Raw genomic sequence first — 20228 nt, forward strand, 5'->3', positions numbered from 1 at the left:
TAAAATGATGCTACACGTTCAATTTTTAAGATAAAAAAGTGATATTTATTTTAAATGAAAGATAACAAAATGAGGTTTACTTTTTTGGGGATTTTGTTTGTGATGGTGATCAGGTGTGGCAGACAACACTATCCGAAAAATTGCCCTCAATTTGAAAACACTCAACCTGTGTGCAAATTCAACATACTGTCTTTAGCCTTTCCTGGGCTGTAGCACAAATTTTGGGATAAGAAGCACCCGTTAACTCATCAAAAGTCCTTGTCTTTAAATATACACCTTGTTTTTAACGTATTTCCATGAAAAAAGTAACATGAGCTAAGATTGGGTGAGAAGGGAGGAAAATCAAAATGGGTGCAAAACTTCCCCTGAGCATTAGTCAAAAATTAACTACTTTTAAGGAATGCCACCACAGCAAGAGCTTGATGTTGTGGGGTCCACAACTACATTGTAACAAAAGCTCATTTAGTTCTGAACTTAGTGATATTAATTTCAACAAGCTACAACAAGTTATAACAAAATAATGGGCAAATTAAAACCGTCAGGTAACTCTGAACCACCCTGTAGGTCTGTTTTTCATTCCGACGTGGGTGCGATGCGAACCCGACGCGTGTTTTTCATTCCACTTCCCCTACTTTAGCGTCAACGCTGCGTCTTAAATCCCTGATGCGAGTCTCGAGTAGCTTCAGGTTCCGCCATATTGTAATTGTATTGAGGGAAATGAAAAAAAATGTTTCGTAATTTCTCCACTAGATGTCGTCATGTTTGTTGAATTTCCACTTTTTACCCCCACTCCTGACGCAGAGTGAACGCCGCATCGATGCGGCGTAGGAATGAAAAACAGACCTCTGGTCGACCTATATATATATCAAATTAAAAAATTAAAGGTCTTTTTACCAGGAACACGAAAGTGGTGGTGAAAATTTTGTCCAGAGAACCATAAAGCAAAAAAAAAAAAAACACTGGCGACCTATAATATGTATATCAAATTAAAGGTCTTTTTACCAGGAACACGAAAGTGGTGGTGAAAATTTTGTCCAGAGAACCATAAAGCAAAAAAAAAAAAAACACTGGTTTTTGGGGATTTTTTTCACATTTTCTCACACAAACGAGCTCATCTAATCTTGAAATTTGTCGCGACGACCTATGAACTCAAAGCGAGAAAGTTTTAGATAACACTTCAGACTTCAGTCGTTATTTTAAGACCGGTTTTAGCGTCACCTATGTTAAGCTACGCCGAGCAAGGCCAATAAATGGATGGGTGACTTAAATATTTTAAGACCGGTTTTAGCGTCACCTATGTTAAGCTACGCCGAGCAAGGCCAATAAATGGATGGGTGACTTAAACCTTATATTGGGAATAGAGGGAGAACGGGCTCTAGAGTCTTTGGATTTTAAATCATTACATGAAAGTAAAATCAAATCATCAAGAATAATAATAAACTGAATATTAAACAAATTCGGTAGGTAGGTACATATAGGTACTGATTTTCTTTAATCACGATCGAATAAACTACGGGCTAAAAAATTCCCGGAGGGACGGGCCCAGCTTATGTCGACCTTCGGTAAATTTCTGCTGTCGGCCTTATTGAATGCAAAATCCATTATTGGTCTCTATTGAACGATGAAAGATACCTATATAATTTATCGTAGTTTGGTCATTTACCTGGGGTGTTTATTGGACACATTTGTTCCACAGATAAAATAAATGGATTTGTTCATAAAAGGGTATTATACCTACCTACATAAGTACCCATTTATCTTAGTGCCATGATGTCTGTGACAAAATTGAGTACCTATATATTTGTAGGTATCTCTGCTAAATATCTATGCGAGAGGTGTCAGTGACAGAATATAGTACCTACATACCTTCATAGGTACTTCTAGGTAGGTATTAGTGCTGGAGCCTAGGTGTCTGTGACAGAAATGACGGAATATAGTCCCAGGTTGTCAAAGAGTCGTCACACATCATTATTCTAGTCATCAGTCATACAATGCATACATAGTCGATTAAGAATCACACATTTAAGTAGAAACCTATAACATACCCTAACTCCTATTGCCATTTATGTGAGATCAGATCACACATATTTAGGTAAGACTAGTAAACAGTCATACAATACATAGTCAATTAAGAATCACACATTTACGTATCTCCTATAGCTATTTTTGTGAGATCACACATATTTATGACACATTTGGTCAAGTGGTAACGCGCTTGCTTGCCATGCAGAAGGTCCCGGGTTCGAATCCCACCATCGACAAAAATTTGTACTCGTTTTTCGAAATATGAGTATGTGTCTGATTATCAGAGCGTTTGTTGTGAGCGCGGTCTGCGCGATTAGCAACGACTGGTTCGTGTTGAACCCTGGGTTGTCTCCAGAAGCGAGGTTTGGGCCTCGAATGGACCCGTCTCTTCCGGACAGTAATGCCGGGCTGGTTGATCATTAGATCAACTGAAGTTATGCCGGTGATGTGGAGCGTTCCATCGGTGCCGGCTAGGAAGCCCTCGTAAGGTGCCGGTTGTAGATCGGTTTGTTTCACGAAGTCCGAGTGAATGAGATTGCCTGAAGATCCACTGTCCATGATCGCGATGCCGGGAATGTCCCGTCGGTTGAGCACTGGTTTTCGGGGAGGACCGGCCTTGTGTGGAGTAGGTACAACGTGAAAAACCTTCGGAGTTCGGTGTATAGGATCCGGAGATTCCAAGTTCCGTGGATCGGGAGGTTTAGTTGATACGCCAGTAGTAGTGGGGACGTCCTCGGCAGAAAGAGATTCTTTCCAGGAGATGGTGTTCTCTGTCGGGTGGCTGAAAGTGACCTTGCATCTGGAGTAGTCCAGGATGGCACCAACCTGTGTGAGGAACGGTTGTCCTAGGATGGCATCCAGGCGAAGATGAGGAGAGACGAAGAAGTTCACCTTGTAAGATTGTTGGTTGATCATCAGATCAACTGAGGTTATGCCGGTGATGTGGAGCTTTCCATCGGTGCCAGCTAGGAATCCCCTTCCTTTTGTTCCTATATAAGTACCCCCAAAAAATGTCAGCTCCCATGGCGTAGTGATCACTGCGCTCGCCTTGCACGCGGGAGACCCGGGTTCGATTCCCGGCGGGGTCAAGAAATTTGTGAAAAATACCGGTAAATCGTGAACTTTGACGTCACGTCATACGCTCCCGTAGGCGATGACGTCACATCAACTGTCCCGAGCAAAGCTCCCTCGCAGGTAACACATTAATGTGTCTGTGCGCATACGTTTCTGCGCATTTCTTTCTGCTCCTCCGCAAGCGCGCTTGCATACTGGCGCTACCTAGCGAGGCAACTGCCTGAAGTCTGACGTCACACATCTTTAAACTCTTTCGTTAGAACGGAAAATGAAAATTGAATTTTCGACCTTTTACCGCAGTTATTTTTTCGGAGTTTTGACCTCAGATTTGGATTGTTCACTACTTTCGTAGGAATCGACCATTTATTTGTTCACTTTAATGTTAGGACAACAAATGTTTTTCCCTCCACATTTATGTAGATATGTAAATTTGAATTATTTCACGTGAAAGTAGGTACATACAATGAGACCTATTTAGATAGTAGGTTCACAGTACCTATGTGTATACCTACTTGGTAATTGATCTCTATAATCGTGTTTACACAGATGGTAATCATTTGATCAGCAGGCTTAATTCTACTTTGTTTATTTTCAGGATAGGTATTACCTCGATGAGGAAAACAATTAATTTTTCACCAAGACCGCCCAAAAAACAGTCATAATTAGTTATATCGAATTGATTAGGATTAACAAAATATGGTTTATCCGTAGGCCTATTGGACTATCTCAAATTTCATAACATGGATTCCACGATTAAGGAAATTAATCGTACCGAAAAATAGATCCGAAATTATCTCCCTGATTAACAGATTAAGGCCTAATAGGTATACATAGATTGATATGAGATGGTTACTTCATAAGTAGATAAGGTAAACATCCGATCTTGGAACGGCTGGGTTTCTCCTATCCTGTCCGCCTTCTCTCTTCTCTAGGTATCAAACATAATTATACCCCTTTACCCCGCTACGAGCTGGCTGACTGACACTCCGCACTCGATTAAATTGATTTCTAACGTTTTTATTCTTTTGTTAGACATACTGGAGACCCGCTACTTTTTTTTTTCATACTACTAAAGTATATCGAAGCTATTACCTACTAGTAATGACTTAATGAGAAAGTATTGCACAATTGGTCCAAATTGTTAAAAAATATCTGTTTTTACTTTTTTTTCGCTTAAGCCCATCACCGAAGAGATCATTTGTATGTTGCAAATTTCTCGACCCCGCCGGGAATTGAACCTGGGTCTCCCGTCGCTTAAGCCCATCACCGAAGAGATCATTTGTATGTTGCAAATTTCTCGACCCCGCCGGGAATTGAACCTGGGTCTCCCGCGTGCAAGGCGAGTACAGCGACCACTACGCCAAGGTTGATATTGAAAATGTAAAAGTCTGATCTTGAAATAGAGAATAGAGTGTAGTTAAGTTAAAATAGTGTTAATAGTGATGAATGAGTATTATTCATAAGCTGAACGTCGCAGGCAGGTGCCTACAATTAATGTAAGATTACAGGAAGTCATATCCTTGTATTCCTTGTGTAAACTATATCTAGGGTCACTGATTGCATGTATAGTCAAATAAATCCGCCCCTCTTTATATTATAGGTTCATGATGTGATGTAAACTATATCTAGGGTCACTGATTGCATGTATAGTCAAATAAATCCGCCCCTCTTTATATTATAGGTTCATGATGTGATTCAGTTCACTGCTGAAATCGCGAAGTTTTACAGAATTAAAGTTTTTTCACACGTCATATATAAATTTATCGTGCTTTTTCTATGAATATCAATGAGTTGAGATGAACCATTTATCAGTCAACCTTGCAGTGATGTGCATTTGGATGAGTTTACAGTTTGTAATTTCATGTAAGATATTTAAAATGATTTCATAAGCTGTATTTTATTTTTATTATGTGCCTTTTTGAATTCAAGCAAGGAGATTTGAATTTTCAACTTCAACACCCATTCTGACTGCCAAAGCATATTGCGTGGTGATTACCCACAGAAACCTAGGTGAAGTATAGTATTTTACAAAATAGTAAAATGGTTACGCAGTTCCATACAGAATCAACAAACAGATTGTTAAAAGACACTTCCTATACTTACTCATCCAGGGCAGCAAGTGTGGACGTTCAAAGCGGAATCTCTTTGGTTGAATCATCTAATATATAGGTACATAATATACATATGTATTTGTGGTGGGGTATGTGTGTGTGGTGGTCCGGTACAAAGGACGGATCAAGCACTAGTAAATAATAATCGTAAAACCCCTAAAATACGTCTTTTCAGAGTCTTCGTTCTATTTTTTTTTTTTATTTTTTATTTATTTATTTTTTTTTTTGATGGGGCACTTTAACATTTTATTAAGTGTCGTTCGCGCGGGAATCATAATTATGTTCCATTGCTGATTCTAGTATGTCACTTTATTTCAGTCGAGGAATGGTGGGTTTCCTATGATGTAGTCGGGTCTCTTCTCGGTTCCAATGTGACCTTGGAGTGTCACACCCGGGTTAACAGATATTCCAACCATTGGGAGTATAACAGGAAAGTGGAAAACAAGCGCCAGTTCCAGTACTGGGCGTTTCAACAGAAGATTATTCTTCCAAGGTAATAGGATCGGGGGGCCCTGGTTCTTAAAGTAAACCAAATGTGTGTCCTAGGATCTTAGTTTTCGTTATCATAAAATTTAAGACGACAAAGGACAAAGCCAATCGACACGACGGCCGGCCTATATCGACATAAAAATATACAGGGTGTTTATAAACTCTTGCCTAGGGGTGGGTTTCTCGAGAACCACTATATTTTATATTGTTTCATATTTTTTGGGGGATCAATATTTCTTCCCATGAATTAAGTCATAGCCCCTCTTTGTGGTCGCAGTTGGCCCCAACTTAAATAAGAACCCACTATTGATACATCATATCAAAGGCATAAAAACGTAATACTTTAGTGCAAGTTTGACCTCGATCCGATAACCAGAGCCGGAACTATGGCCTATTCTTTAATGATTTCATCACTTCAACATTTCGGATTCTTCGACATCCGTGTTTCGGATATTCGAATAATACTCCGGATTTTTACCCGTATCCGGATAAATGTCACAGCTTTCTTAACACACAATAATCTCATTTGAATTTACAGCATGGACACAGACAAGTACTATTATAATTACACCGAGTATCAAGATGATCCACTCGAATACAAAACCACCATGAGACTTCAAATCAAAAACTTGAAACCTGAAGATTTCGGCACCTATCGGTGTATTTCCCAGCCTGGTGTTCAAGGTCAGACCACACAAGAGATTCAACTTTTTGGTAAGTAAGTAAGTAAGTAACCATTAGCTTTGTAATAACAAGTATGCTTCTAGGAAGTGTAGTAGAAGTCAAAATACAGATAACCGTTACTCCAATTTTAATGAAAAATATTTTTGGAGGTATGATTTGGGGGGGGGGGGCCCCTTATGTATGCTCTGCATTTTCACATAGTTATATTTAACATTAGTGTAACATACTGATGTTGTATACATTCATGTTTGAATTTAATGTACAATAAAAATTGAATTATTAATTATTATTATTTTTATACTTAAATTAGATAGGGGAAGGGTGAATATTAGAACTATTGCCAAATTTATTTGATTATCCAACTCATCCCTTAAGAGCGGGGACGTAGATACTGAGTGCACTCTAATGTAGGGAAGGTAATTGAAAATGATGCAGACTGCAGAGGTGGAGAAGTGTATGATGGTAAAGGCATCACTAGCATCAGTGATGGTGGTATAAAAAAATCTGGTGTGAACATCACACGACTTTCCTTATCCTATTGAATGATGCTTATTTGAGTGTTCTTTTACCCCCACTTTTACAATATCTCGAACCGTTTTGTCGCTATAGCTGAAAACCGCCAAAAAACGGTCGAAATCTGTCCAAAAGCGGTCAAAATACCATAGAATGGAGCAGTTACATTTGGGTAAAATTTATGAACAGAAGGTTGTTCTCTATGAAAAAGGTTGTGAAAATCCAAATCTGAGGTCAAGACTCTGAAAAAATAACTGTAAAAGTTTGAAAATTCAATTTGTATTTTTTGTTCTGATGAAAAAGTTCAAAAGTGTGTGACATCAGAGTTCAGCATGTTGCCTTGAATTCTGCTAGGTACCTAGCACCAGTGTGCAAACATAATGGTGGAGGAGTAGAAAGAAATGTGTGGACATGTATGCATGCACACACATTAACACTTTTACCACTGGTGTTATGCCAAAGTAACACCTTTTTTGTGTGATAATGGAAAACCGTATTATGTCAAGGTAACACTGTTGGAGCCCTCAGTGTTACTTCAATATATCACCAATGAGATTTTTGATTGCTGGAATGGCTTCTCAAGGCTTCTAGCAATCTAGGAATATAAAGAACTTTTTCCTGAGACTTATAGAAAACAAATTCAAATTTTACAAAGTCTTTGTTGTATGACTAAAATCACAACAGATTTAGCTTGTTATATGGACTAGGTATATTTATTTATTTTATATGTTAGCTTGGCATATGTGTTTACTGAGCAATATTTACACAGATTTACCAGTGCTGGTGAGAAAATTTTGTTTAATGTTTTCATGCAGTGCTGGTTTTGTGTGGACGTAACACCAGTAAAATTGGTTGTGGCATCCTATGAACATATGTACATTGCAGCTGTGGCGGTCAAAGTGTTAATGTGTTGCCTGCAAGGAAGCTTTGCTCAGGACATTTGATGTGATATCAGTGTGTAAGGGAGCATATATGCCATGATGTCAGAGTTCAAGATTTACCAGTATTTTTTTAAATTGATTTATCTCAGGATCTGGAAGTTGTAGAAGAAAAAGAAAAATTCGATTGCTTATCATTTTTCCTGTTCTTTGACTTAAAACCTCATTACCTCACCCAAGTAAGCACATCTGTTCTATTACCATATCCATGTTGATAAAAAAAAGTAGGTACCTTGATAAAACACACTCTTACCTGAGGTCATGGATGTTAACAACATGGTTTAAACTTTTCAAAATATTTTCAGTAGATCCCTGAGGTCATTTCCAACAGAAAACATTCTATAACATTTTTTCCTTATCTCGCTTATATATCCGCCATTGTGTTTTTCTTTAAAATATACGACCTTCCCTTAATAAACTGGTCATAACTTTTTTCCAGTTAAACATAGAGAAAAATGGTCCAATGAAATCTGCAGATAAAACTTGGTCTCTGTCCTTTTTATTACGTAGGTAAGACGTATAAGTACCTTCTTTTCTATTTCGATACAGGTAAGTGGCATTCATACTAGGGTTGCCAACCGTCCCGTATTTTCGGGAAAAAATAAAATCCGGGACAGACCCTTGTCCCGTTTTTAGCTGAACCGACTAATAATAATTAATCTGTAAAAATGAAATGAAATTAAAAAAAAAAAAACTTGCCGAGTCCCTTAGCCTTAGAAACTTAGAATGTCCTGATCCTGACCTATCTTTTTTTACTATTACCATTATTACTAGTGGTTGACCCGTCCTTTGTACGGGACCACCACACACACATACGCACCAATCGGATATAACGTAATTTTTCTCGAGCTAAAATAGTAATAATGGAAAAATAGTTTGGAAATCGGTTCTCAGATGTATTCAGATCAAAATTTTGTGCTCTGGCTCGTGGTTTTAACAAAAACAGTTTATTGATTAAAATGAAAAAAAAAAAAAAAAAAAAAAAAAAAAAAAAAAAAAAAACCCATAAAAAAATTTTAAATAGGGATATTTTACAAGGGTTACAAGGGCTTATTGTTTGAAAATCCATTTTAAAAAGCATTTAAAAAACCATTTTCAAAATGTACATTTTGCATTTTACATTTCAAATTGGTTTTTAAAAAGCATTTTACATTTTGCATTTCAAATTGGTTTTCTAGAGGCATTTTACATTTTGCATTTCAAATTGGTTTTCAAAAGCATTTTGCACATCTCTGGATAAAACACACTCTTACCTGAGGTCATGGATGTTAACAACATGGTTTAAACTTTTCAAAATATTTTCATGAAGAATCGTCTTTCCTGCCAGAAATATTATTTAAAATGTTCACTAACTGTAGCTTGGTTATTTCTGGAAGAGCCTGCAACTTGCCTTTAATAAACATGATTACCGATTGATTACCTACAATCCTACAAATAGGTACAAGCTTTTTTCTTTTCAGGTAGGTAGAAAAAAAAACCATTTTCAAATTTGCCGCCGTTCGCCGTATGACACAAGGCCCAAAATTATCCTAAAATAGGATAGAAATTATCCTAGTTGGCAACACTGGAATTAACGACGAATAGAAGTTCCGGAAAACCCTTGGGAAAAACAACATACCGTGCGATTAAATACTCAGCGATTACAAACGCTTGAAACGGTTGGAAACTTGAAACTGTTGCACCGATTTTAATTTTTTGCCCTAAATCACCAAAGTATGGAAAAGTATTTACAATTCCATATTTATTTGATATGAATGGAAAATATTTATGATTACATTGATTACCTATGCATTATGATCAAAGGTATTTAGTCCGTCCTTCCTTTATTATTACAATAGTAATAAAAAGGTATACCTATATATAAGGGACGGACTATTGTATTCGCTTCGGTGTTGTCTGTCTTTCCCCATAAATAAGGACTTATCCAAACCTGAGGTCTGTTTTTCATTCCGACGTGGGTGCGATGCGAACCCGACGCGTGTTTTTCATTTCCACTTCCCCTACTTTAGCGTCAACGCTGCTACACATCAACCTAGGTAAGTGTAACCGGTACCTACTCCTTATGATGGTGGCAGGGGTACGTGAGATTAAATCCGGGTACCCAAAGGGTACGTGGGTGAAAAAAAGGTTGGGAACCACTGCACTAGGCCATGGGTTCAATTCCAATTTGAGGTGGATTTTATCCTGAATGGATAATGTTCATTCTCAGAACAGCTACCTTTCTCCTATCCTGACTTTCCTTCCTCTTTGATTTTGGGATGATAAGACCTTAGCAATTACAGTTCCCTCTATCAAATCTCTAAAAAAAAAGTTACTCTAAGGGTGGCCATTTGTTTTATTGACCAGGGAGATTTACCATTGTACCCATAGTACAAACTTCAATAACAAAAGGTCTTTGGTTTTCTTGTCTTTCCAGTAATCAGAACAATATGAACCAGAACGGACCATGGTTCACACTAGTTGAAAAATTTCTTGTATGGAGTTGAAGATTAGAAATTCCATTCTGAAGACTATGGACCAAAATTTTCAAATAAATAAATGCCTGTGATGTGGCTTGCCTCAAATCAGCTTAAAGGGATTGTGGCTCCCTAAGATAAAGTGAGTGCCCACCCCTGGTAGAGACAAAAAATTCTTTTCAACTGCACAGGTGTACCTGAGGAGTCAAACTGTAACATGGACGGCTAGGAAAAAAAAGAAAATAAATTAAAAGCGAGGGATCAATTTCATGTGTGACATGAAGCCTACCACAAATCGCTTTTCGGAGGTTTCATGTCTCACATGAGTTCACCGTATTTGAAAAAAATGTTTTCTTTACATCCGACTGTAACAACAACGCTTAAGGTTCATGTAGGACATGAATACTACCGTTAGAGCAATTCTGATGAAATTGATTCTGTACGCAAAAGGTTAAAGGGATTGTGGCTCCCTAAAATAAAGTGAGTGCCCACCCCTGGTAGAGACAAAAAATTCTTTTCAACTGCACAGGTGTACCTGAGGAGTCAAACTGTAACATGGACGGGCAGCCTAAAGTCCCATGCCATGTGGCTTTTTCTTGTAAAATGACCCAAATCATGAGTCCAGAACTTGGTTCCAAACTTACCATTTGAACAATCTGGGCATTGATGTCAACTGCACTTGTCACTTCCTTGATGTCAAAGGTCTGTTTTTCATTCCGACGTGGGTGCGATGCGAACCCGACGCGTGTTTTTCATTTCCACTTCCCCTACTTTAGCGTCAACGCTGCGTCTTAAATCCCTGATGCGAGTCTCGAGTAGCTTCAGGTTCCGCCATATTGTAATTCGTTGATGTCAACTGCACTTGTCACTTCCTTGATGTCAAGTGCACAAATTTATTCAGCAAACAGGACAACAGAAAAGGGAAAATGAAAATGAGGAAAATTATTTTACCTTTTTTCTATGTTGATGTCAACTGCACTTGTCACTTCTTTGATGTCAAGTGCACAAATTTATTCAGCAAACAGGACAACAGAAAAGGGAAAATGAAAATGAGGAAAATTATTTTACCTTTTTTCTAGTTTTCTTTCCCCTAATCTCACAATTCTCACATTTTTTGATGATGATGATGATGTCAGCTTTTCGTGCTGTTATTTTACTGGTAATATAAGCACGCAAACTCAATGGTTTGTAATATGAGAATTAAAAGTGATTGTGAAAGGGCTGGAAGCAAACAGGACAACAGAAAAGGGAAAATGAGGAAAATTATTTTACCTTTTTTCTAGTTTTCTTTCCCCTCATCTCATTATCTCACATTTTTTGGTTTTTATCTTTTCAAGTTTTCAATACGCGTATTTTATTTTGTGGCAATGTTGGAAAAAAGTGAAAATTTTTCCATTTCGTCCATTTTTTGTATTTTATTTTGAAATGATGCTACACATTCAATTTCCAAGATAAAAGAGTGATATGTATTTATTTCAATTGGAAGATAACAAAATAAGGTTTTGTTTGTAATGGTGATCAGGTGTGGAACACAAAGTTGCACAAGCTATGATTGGGTGAGGAGGCTGGAAAATCAAAACGGGTGTGGTACTTCCTCTGAGCAATAGTAACAGATTCACTACTTATAAGAAATGCCTCCACACTATCTGTAGAGAATTGCTTCTCGAACAATATATAGAGAATTTTGTTTTTAATAAATTGATCGGAATACGTTTTTTGCTAGAACCAACGGTTTTCAAGATCAAGGTCAAAAAAAAAAACAAAAAAACACAAAAAATGCCACTAACAGCCTTCTATTCCTGCTAGTGGCAAAGATATCCTTTGGGACTTTTGATTTCTTTTTCAGGACACTATCCCCGACCTCTTGGGCAAAAAATCCAGACTGCATTATTTTTGTCTGCTAAACCTTGATTTTCGGTCTTAGTTTCCTGGACTATGAAGGGAACTGTAACAACAGAGGCCTTATATATCATAATGAAATCGAAAAGAGAAAGAGGACAGGATAAGAGAAAGCCAGCCCTTACCGAGGAGGAACCTTGGTTGTTTAGGATAAGTTTGTTCTGGGCGGAAATTGAACCCGCAACCTAGCACTTACAAGGCAGGCGCGCTACTCTCCTAGCTATCTAGTGTGTACCCTCAGCATTCTTCGCTTAAAATATTTTACCACGAAAGCCTTAAAAAAAGAAAAAAAATCTTAGGAAGTTAGTTGTGGATTTTATAATTAGGTTCTTTACATGATAAATTGAAATCACTCGTGACGTTTGACCTTACAAAAATCTTAGGAAGTTAGTTGTGGATTTTATAATTAGGTTCTTTACATGATAAATTGAAATCACTCGTGACGTTTGACCTTACATCCTTACAACAAACCTTGTATTTCCAACGCAGGCTAGTCATTATAATGTTGGTGGTAGTAGTAGTAGTAGTAGTAGTAGTAGTAGTAGTAGTAGTAGTTTGGTAAGAATTTTTTAGTGGGACATCTTCTCACATTGTTCATTTAACTTGGATAAAATGGACATACAAAAGCTCTCTGTCTTTCTTTCCTACACCACATCAATATGTAGCTTTAACTCAACATTCACTCTGTGAAATTATTGTGGAAACTCTACAAACATGTGATATCTAGTGGAGAAATCGCAAAATCCTTTGGAGTAATTATAGAAGGGATTACACTCAAAAAATCACCAAAAAGAATCCTCTATATAAGGGAAAATAATTGCTTTAGGAGTGCTAAAGGTACAAAACATAAATTTAAAAAACTTATTTTGGCCCTCCTGAAAAATGTGATTTTTGCACTTGCACCTCTTTTGTTTAGGACGACGATATACTCCCTTCTATAAAGTGAGAGAAGGGAGTATTCCCCTAGCTTTAAATGAAAGAAGGGAGTATAGGTAAAAGGTGATAAAAGGGGAGTATTCTCCCTTCTATGAGGTAATAGAAGGTATTATTCCTCTTTTAAAATTTGATAGCACAGAGTTTTCTCTACTCTGTGAGGTGATTTCTCTTCCCTTTTAATTGAATAATTTTGTTAGCTTTTTTTAACATTCCTAACCTTGAAACTACCTTTAGAACACTCCTAAAACAATTATTTTCCCTTACTTATATAGAGTATTTTTTGGTGATCTTTTTGTGCGTAAGCCCTTCTATAATTACCATTAGAAATATTCCAGTTTCGCTTAATTAAATGCTCAAACTCGAAAAAACTTCTGTACTGGGTGTTTAAATGCTGAAACTTGTGAAAACTTTGGTAAAGTTCCAGTTTTACTTACTCAAATGCTGAAACTTGAAAAAAAAGGTCATTGTTCAGAAGACACATTAATGAAAAATTGCAACAAATTTTTTATATGGTGTCACGATTTCTTTGTGGTGAAGCTGAGAGCTTCTTCACAATTTTGTGGATATCACAGCATTACTAAGAGCCTCCTTTTACTAATTCAGAGATATCTGATAATTTTTCTTTTTACTCTGGTAATGCCGCCACTGGTTGCTACTCGATTAAAGTAGCTACTCAATTGTCCTCACGAGGCTGAGTGCACCCGGAATTCCAAGCACAGAGCCAAAAAAACCTCGGCCCCACTGGGAAGTGAACCCGGACCTCCTGTGTGCAAGCCTAGTGTGATACCCACTCGGCCACGGAGGTTGCTTGGTTTAGCTTTAGTTATTACCAGGAAAGCCTCGATAGGCGCCGGGAGAGTTGTCCAGAATAAATATCGAGGACAGGTTGGGTGAGATAGCCAACAGATCTTTGGTGTAGGAGCCGAGCTCGGGAGTACAATTTTTATACAGTGTTTGAAAAGTCTTGGAACCCCTGAATATTTTTTGAATGGCTAAAGATGAGAAGCTGAAATTTGGGGTAGTGTTTTATCTTTTAAAATACAACTTTTTGAAGTAGTCGCCAAATTTTGGCCATAGCCAGGGTTGGCCCAGGGGGGTCAACTTGAAAATCTTAAATGGGAACCCCCTGATTGTGATACATCAAACTAAAGGCCTTAAAAAATCTTCTCTTTTCCAAAATCCAATCTACAGTCTCATAGGCATTCCTTTTCTGTTCATAGCTTTAGAGGTACATATCTTGACTTGAAATTTTGAAAATTATTGGTGTAGGTATTGAAAATTTTGGTGATTATGATATTATAAGTAAACTAGTGGTTGACCCGTCCTTTGTATGGGACCACCACACACACACAAACACACCCCCACACACACACCACACCCATCACACACATCCCATCACACCACACCCATCACACACCCACCACCACACACCACATGTTTTAACTCGACCGTTTTGCATTTAGTTGTTCAGACTGTTTGTTTGTTCCGCTATAACTCGCGATTGCCCGGTTCGTTTTAGATGAAATTGGGAAATTTGGGGTACCAGAACTGAGCGGGACCGAATTTGTGATAAGCACGTTTCAGAGTCCAATACCTACATAGATGAGCTACCCTTGTATTATTTCTAAAAAGAAAAAAAAATGTCAAAAGACCACAATTCTTGTTGGGTAAATCTATTGTTTTAAAAAATGTTAACCATTCTTTAAATCTTTAAAGAAAGAATGTAAATAAAACCTGTTCTCCGTCTTTTTTATTACGTTAGACGTATACTCGTAGGTACCTTCTGTTCTAATTCGATACATGTTTCGTATCTTCGTCTCTGCTTGGGCAAAAGAGGTCTGAGTGAAGTCTACAGTTCACAAAATTACTAGTCATAAAATCATAGTAGAAGTAGGTATGTAGGTACATAATTATACAGACATATACCAATTACTCTGATAACTAAATTAACCGATTAAAGCAAGTCTGAGCTAACCTTGTCTGAGCAAAAAAAAAAAAAAAACTTATGAACCAGTTTTCCTGTAAGCTTATACAGGATGGTAAGTATTGATGAGTTGGTTCTAGAAGATTTTTGTTTATTAGTACCTATTAACATCCAGCCCCTCGACTTTTCTGTCCGACAGTTGGCTAGGGAAGAAGTAAATATGTGTGTCGGAAGACTGGTTAACTACACTGAACTTCAAATTGAAATTGAGAAAGCAAAACCCACCGGAGATCTTGACTTGGTGTTCAGCAAGTACTGTCGGTACGTATTACCTACTTTATGTGGTAGGTACTAATTTTTTGTTCACTTTTTCACTACGATATTACACTTGATTAGCTTTCCGACAAACGATCAGATGAAACGATTAATAATAATAATATTCAAATAGGTAGCTACCCGGCTGATACCTAAGTGCTACCTATTTGCAAATATTACAGGGTTTATACGCGACCTGGAAAAACTGGAAAAGTCATGGAATCTGAAAATTGGCCAAAATTGAAGTCATGGAAAATCGTAAAAAATTTAAAGAAACACACCCACCACACACACACACACACACCCACCACACACATCCACTACACACATACACACACAGTCGCGCTACGCGCTCCCTGACATGTCCCACAGAGCAGCATAATAGACATAACTTTGAACTGCCGCCATTTTGAATCAGGATAAAATGTGACAATTTTACGTAGCCTATGTCACCCCGAGTACTCTTCTTAACAACCAAAAAAAAAATTCATGAAAATTGGTCGAGCCGTGTTCTCGTGAAAAGAGGACAAAAACGGGTCTATCAACAAGATAGGCCATTTTCTTCACGTTTTTGAACCGCCGCCATCCTTAACAACCAAAAAAAAAAAAATTCATGAAAATCGGTCGAGCCGTGTTCTCGTGAAAAGAGGACAAAAACGGGTCTATCAACAAGATAGGCCATTTTCTTCACGTTTTTGAACCGCCGCCATTTTGAATCACGATGGAATGTGACAATTTTAAGTAGCCTATGTTACCCCGAGTACTCTTCTTAACAACCAGAAAAAATTTCATCAAAATCGGTTGAGCCGTTTTCTCGTGAAAAGAGGACAACTAAAGGTCTACTTAGCGTAACAGACAGACACACACACATACATACAGACAGACAGAAATTTTTCTAATGTGATTTTTGGAATCGTGGATGCATAAGGAGTAAGAATAACTAAAAAAAGCAGGTCTATTAGGCCATTTTCTTCACATTTTTAAACCGCCGCCATTTTGAATCAGGATGGAATTTGAAAATTTCAAGTAGCCTATGTCACCCGGAGTACTTTTCTTAACAACCACAAAAAAGGCAACTATAGCACTTTCACTAAATTTTAAGCAGTGCATATTGCATACGCGACTAATTTGAAGGGACAAATTGTAGGTTTCTGAAAAAAAGTCTATTTTCAGCTTTAAGAGCAATTTTGCAATGAAATTACATTTCCTTCAAAAATCACTAGATTTTGACCTCAAATCACTAAAGATAGGTAGATAGATTAGTGGATAGTATCAAATTACTGTCTCTCCAAGGGGATCTATTGGATTTTTTTTTTTTATCCTTTAGGTGTACCTATTATTTAATTATTTTGTGTTTCAGTTTATGCTTTGGGACAAGGTCAAGAGCCCACTCTGGAAGATGCTGTAAACCTGATTCCAGGAGCTTTGGATAAATTGAACTCAGAACTCCCTCCTGGGATACCACAGGTCAATGCTAGTTCATTGCCTTCGATAGAAGAAGGGGACAGAATCATCAAAGAAAAATGTGATAAAAATGGGGGGAACTCTTCATATGACAACTTTATGGTGAGTTTTGCTTTACCTTCCTATATGCACTTTGATTTTTTTTTTTTTTTTTTCAATTTTACCAGGGTGGCCTTTTTCCATTAGGTATTTAGGTCATAGCTAGGAACATAACATTGTAATAGTTAGTACAGGGTAAATCCCGTTTATTGTATAAATAAATAAATAAATAAATTCATAGCTGTGGTGTGAACAGAACCCAACTGAGAAACATTACAAACACCTGATAATAGGTATAATAGAACTTCATAGCTGTGGTGTGGACAGAACCTAACTGAGATTTAGAGATAGGAAAGGGGCCATTCAATGGTGATGTCAAAATCCAGGTTCGAACCCCGGAAGTGGCACTTTTTTTATAAAAGTAGTCATTTCTCTAGAAAATCAGATGAAAACCCCTATTTTTAGCTAAATCCCCTTTAGGGGTGAGCTATTCATTTCTAACGAAAGTTACAAGTTTGGGTCGGGGATGTGGTTTTTGGGTCTTTTGGGTCACTAGGAAGCTATTTGCTATGAAAACTCATTTTGATATATATATGGCAGCGAAAGTTTGTCACTCGATAACTCAAGAACGGTTAAACATTTTTCAACCAAACTTGGTACACGGATAGACCTTGGGTCAGAATAAAACTGTATAGTTTTTGGGCCAAATTCATCGAGCGGTGCGCGAGCTATTCACTATTGAAGGTCGGGCAGTCGATTTGGTTTTTGGCTTATATCTCTTAAACGGTATGTTCGGTCTCAATGAAATTTAATATGAACATGTAAAACAATATTCTACACTTTCCTATAAATTTTTATGAAAATCGATTTATCGGTTTTCCTGATATTCAAGAAAAATCGATTTTCGAAACTAAAAAAGTCGTTCTCAGATCGTTCCTAGAACGAACGTTAGGGCTGAAAATATGCCAAATACTCTCCCCTAAAACATATCTAAATTTCAAATTAATCCATAAAACGGTTTCCGATATCTATCGATTTATATAAAAAAGTCGAAATGTTAAATCGATTAATCGTTTGTAAATATCAATATGTTTATTCGATAGGTGTCAAACCCTATATGCTAGATAACTTTTGTTCATACCTATCACATATCCAAATTTTAATGAAATCGCTTGAGGGGTTTAGAAAATATTTCAAAATAATCGAAATCGATTAATCGAAAAATATCGATTATTCATTATTATCTCCTGAACGATACAAGATATGAAAAAAATGGTATGTCTCATAATAAATTATAAAAAAAAACAGCGACCGGAGGCCGCATTATATTTATTTTTTACCTCAGGTGACATAGCCGGCCTTGCCAGCGGCCTCCGCATTGCCTTTTATGTATTCACGAAATGAAGTATGCGGGCCTTGCCAGCGGCCGAAGGCCGCATTTATGCTTGAAAACAGACTACCAAAAGCAGCGGCCGTAGGCCGCAATATATTTTTCTTTACAAAAGTAACATAGCTAGCTTTGCCAGCGCCCGAAGGCCGCATTATATTTATATTTTAACTAAGCTTACATGGCCGGCTTTGCCTCCGGCCGGAGGCCGCATTACCTTATGTAATAATAACAAAGCGAAGTACACTGCCAGCGGCCGGAGGCCGATCAGATAAACACATATGATTTTATGGGCATGAACAAATAACAATTTACTTTTGCCCCTTTGCAAAATTAGCAAAAATATCATATGTACCTATAGCTAAGTAAGTACCCAACCACACCGGGGATTTAGCTCTAACGGTGATGCGTCAGAATTTTTTTTATTTAATTTTTGAAATCTACGTCGAATTTCATGAGGAACCGAATAATCTTTTGTTATTATTGATAAGTGGTAAGTAGGGGGGGGGGGGGATTTTTTCATCTTGAACATGGGTACAGTTTTAGCATAAATTCTGGGACACCCTGTATTTTTTCTTTTAGGAAATCTCCTGTCTTGAAGGAATGTGTCACAAATTTTACTACCGCACTTGATCCCTGTTTGGAACCCAAAGAGAAACAAACAAAGAAGGTTTTCCAGAATGTCTCAGAATCTCTGTTGGATTTCATTTGCTTCAAAGAAGGAGACCGAATTGCATGTGAGTATTTACCTCGGTGGCTGTCAAGATGCTAACCTCGTAAACAGAAGCATGTGAGTTCAAATTGTTTTTCCCCTCCTTTTTTCCGATTTTAATCATTTTTGACTGAACGGGGGTGGGGGTTCTGGTATTCTGACCGTAAATCTAAAGCTAAACATTTTTATTTCATGTTCATCTCCCAGTGTTTATTGCGGAAGGAGGCCCCGAGTGTCTCAGTGATAAGAAGGAGGCCATTCAGCATTGCATGAACATCACGCTGTCTAAATTTATTCCGAAAGACCAGGTCACTGTGGACAACATTCCCGTACTGAAGCTGGAGAAAGAAGAGTGCACGTACGTACACATTTGTTTCTATTTATTTTATTATTATTATTTTTGCGAAGGCGCTAGGCGGTAGAAAAATGCGGTGTGGTTGAAAGACGTCACCGAGTTCACTCCCGATCCAACTTTTAGTCAGGTAGTTTATTAAGTGTTCGTACTAATATAAAAATAAAATAAAAAAAATCCCTCAACTTGTATTTACCTATTTACTTATCTATGTACTTTCAAAAGTCAAAAGGTTGCTTGGGAATTTATAAACACAAGGGAATTTTCCGCCCCTCCTGGGGCTTTGCCCGCCCCCCTTGGGCTTTGCCGCCCGCCCTGGGGCATTGAAATTCGCGAACAAGTTCGCGAAAACCGTGAACTTGGTACCAACTTTAGAATTTCAAATGAGAACCCCATTTTTTTATTGTATATCTGCACATTATTATTCTACGTAAAATTTCATGTAGAATCAACTATTCATTTTTTTTTTTCTTTTGCCATTCGCGGTTTCGCGAACTAACTGAAATGTACCTGTGTGACATATCATTTCACCATATTTTTCCTTCATAAATCATGTGGTAACATCAGATTTTGGATTGAGACCATTTTTCGCCAATGCGCGAAAATTTGCAAAGTTCGCGAATCTACAAAGTGATTGAAATGTACCGTGTGACTGATCATTTCACAATGTTTTTCCCTCATAAATCATGAGGTAACATCAGATTTCAGATTGAGGCCGTTTTTCGCAAATTCACGAAATTTCAATCACTTTGTCGATTCACGAACTTAAATGGTCTTGAAAATCTGATGTTACCACATGATTTATGAAGAAAAAACATTGTGAAATGATAAGTCACACAGGTACATTTCAGTTAGTTGAAGTGTTAGCAATATTTCGCGAAATCGCGAATGGCAAAAAAAAAAAAAAAAA

At 37.5% G+C, this 20228-nt stretch overlaps 4 protein-coding genes and 1 long non-coding RNA gene across 5 annotated transcripts in view; 3 read left to right on the forward strand and 2 right to left on the reverse strand.

The window, feature by feature from the left end:
- LOC103517069 overlaps positions 1-8534 on the forward strand; it is a 14829-nt gene extending 6295 nt beyond the window's left edge. The window contains exon 5 of the transcript XR_541788.3: positions 8152-8534. The gene's annotated coding sequence lies outside the window, so the exon portion shown is untranslated. The remainder of the gene's footprint in view (positions 1-8151) is intronic.
- The window catches only part of LOC103517072 (vacuolar protein sorting-associated protein 33B), a 12197-nt gene extending 3085 nt beyond the window's left edge, over positions 1-9112 (reverse strand). The window contains exons 1-3 of the mRNA XM_008482083.2: positions 9088-9112; positions 8655-8683; positions 8088-8146 (exon numbers count right to left, since the gene is read on the reverse strand). Coding sequence (XP_008480305.1) covers positions 8088-8146; positions 8655-8683; positions 9088-9112 — 113 coding nt within the window. The remainder of the gene's footprint in view (positions 1-8087; positions 8147-8654; positions 8684-9087) is intronic.
- LOC103517068 lies at positions 4797-6436 on the forward strand. Its single transcript, XM_008482078.3, has 3 exons — positions 4797-4962; positions 5529-5703; positions 6238-6436. Exons 1-3 carry the CDS (start codon positions 4896-4898, stop codon positions 6419-6421), a joined length of 426 nt encoding a protein of 141 aa, XP_008480300.1. The 5' UTR covers positions 4797-4895; the 3' UTR covers positions 6422-6436.
- Positions 9113-12159: 3047 nt separating the features above from the next.
- On the reverse strand, positions 12160-12695 carry LOC113470671. The gene is made up of 2 exons (XR_003393635.1): positions 12641-12695; positions 12160-12556 (listed from the first exon to the last, which is right to left on the reverse strand). It is a non-coding gene; the product is annotated as an uncharacterized LOC113470671 (long non-coding RNA).
- A 2451-nt stretch (positions 12696-15146) lies between these two features.
- The window catches only part of LOC103517073 (27 kDa glycoprotein), a 7228-nt gene continuing 2146 nt past the window's right edge, over positions 15147-20228 (forward strand). The window contains exons 1-3 of the mRNA XM_008482085.3: positions 15147-15370; positions 18837-18991; positions 19174-19324. Coding sequence (XP_008480307.1) covers positions 15162-15370; positions 18837-18991; positions 19174-19324 — 515 coding nt within the window. The 5' untranslated portion in view covers positions 15147-15161. The remainder of the gene's footprint in view (positions 15371-18836; positions 18992-19173; positions 19325-20228) is intronic.

Source organism: Diaphorina citri, unplaced genomic scaffold, assembly GCF_000475195.1.
Source record: "Diaphorina citri unplaced genomic scaffold, Diaci psyllid genome assembly version 1.1 scaffold1739, whole genome shotgun sequence".
NCBI lineage: Eukaryota > Metazoa > Arthropoda > Insecta > Hemiptera > Psyllidae > Diaphorina > Diaphorina citri.

What these genes read in the sequence shown, in the direction of transcription:
- LOC103517068 (XM_008482078.3), top strand. Translation starts at nt 4,896, where the DNA reads ATGAACCATTTATCAGTCAACCTTGCAGTGATGTGCATTTGGATGAGT. An exon ending in TTTACAGTTTGTAATTTCAT is followed by an intron (nt 4,963 to 5,528) that starts GTAAGATATTTA and finishes ACTTTATTTCAG; the next exon opens with TCGAGGAATGGTGGGTTTCC. An exon ending in CAGAAGATTATTCTTCCAAG is followed by an intron (nt 5,704 to 6,237) that starts GTAATAGGATCG and finishes TTGAATTTACAG; the next exon opens with CATGGACACAGACAAGTACT.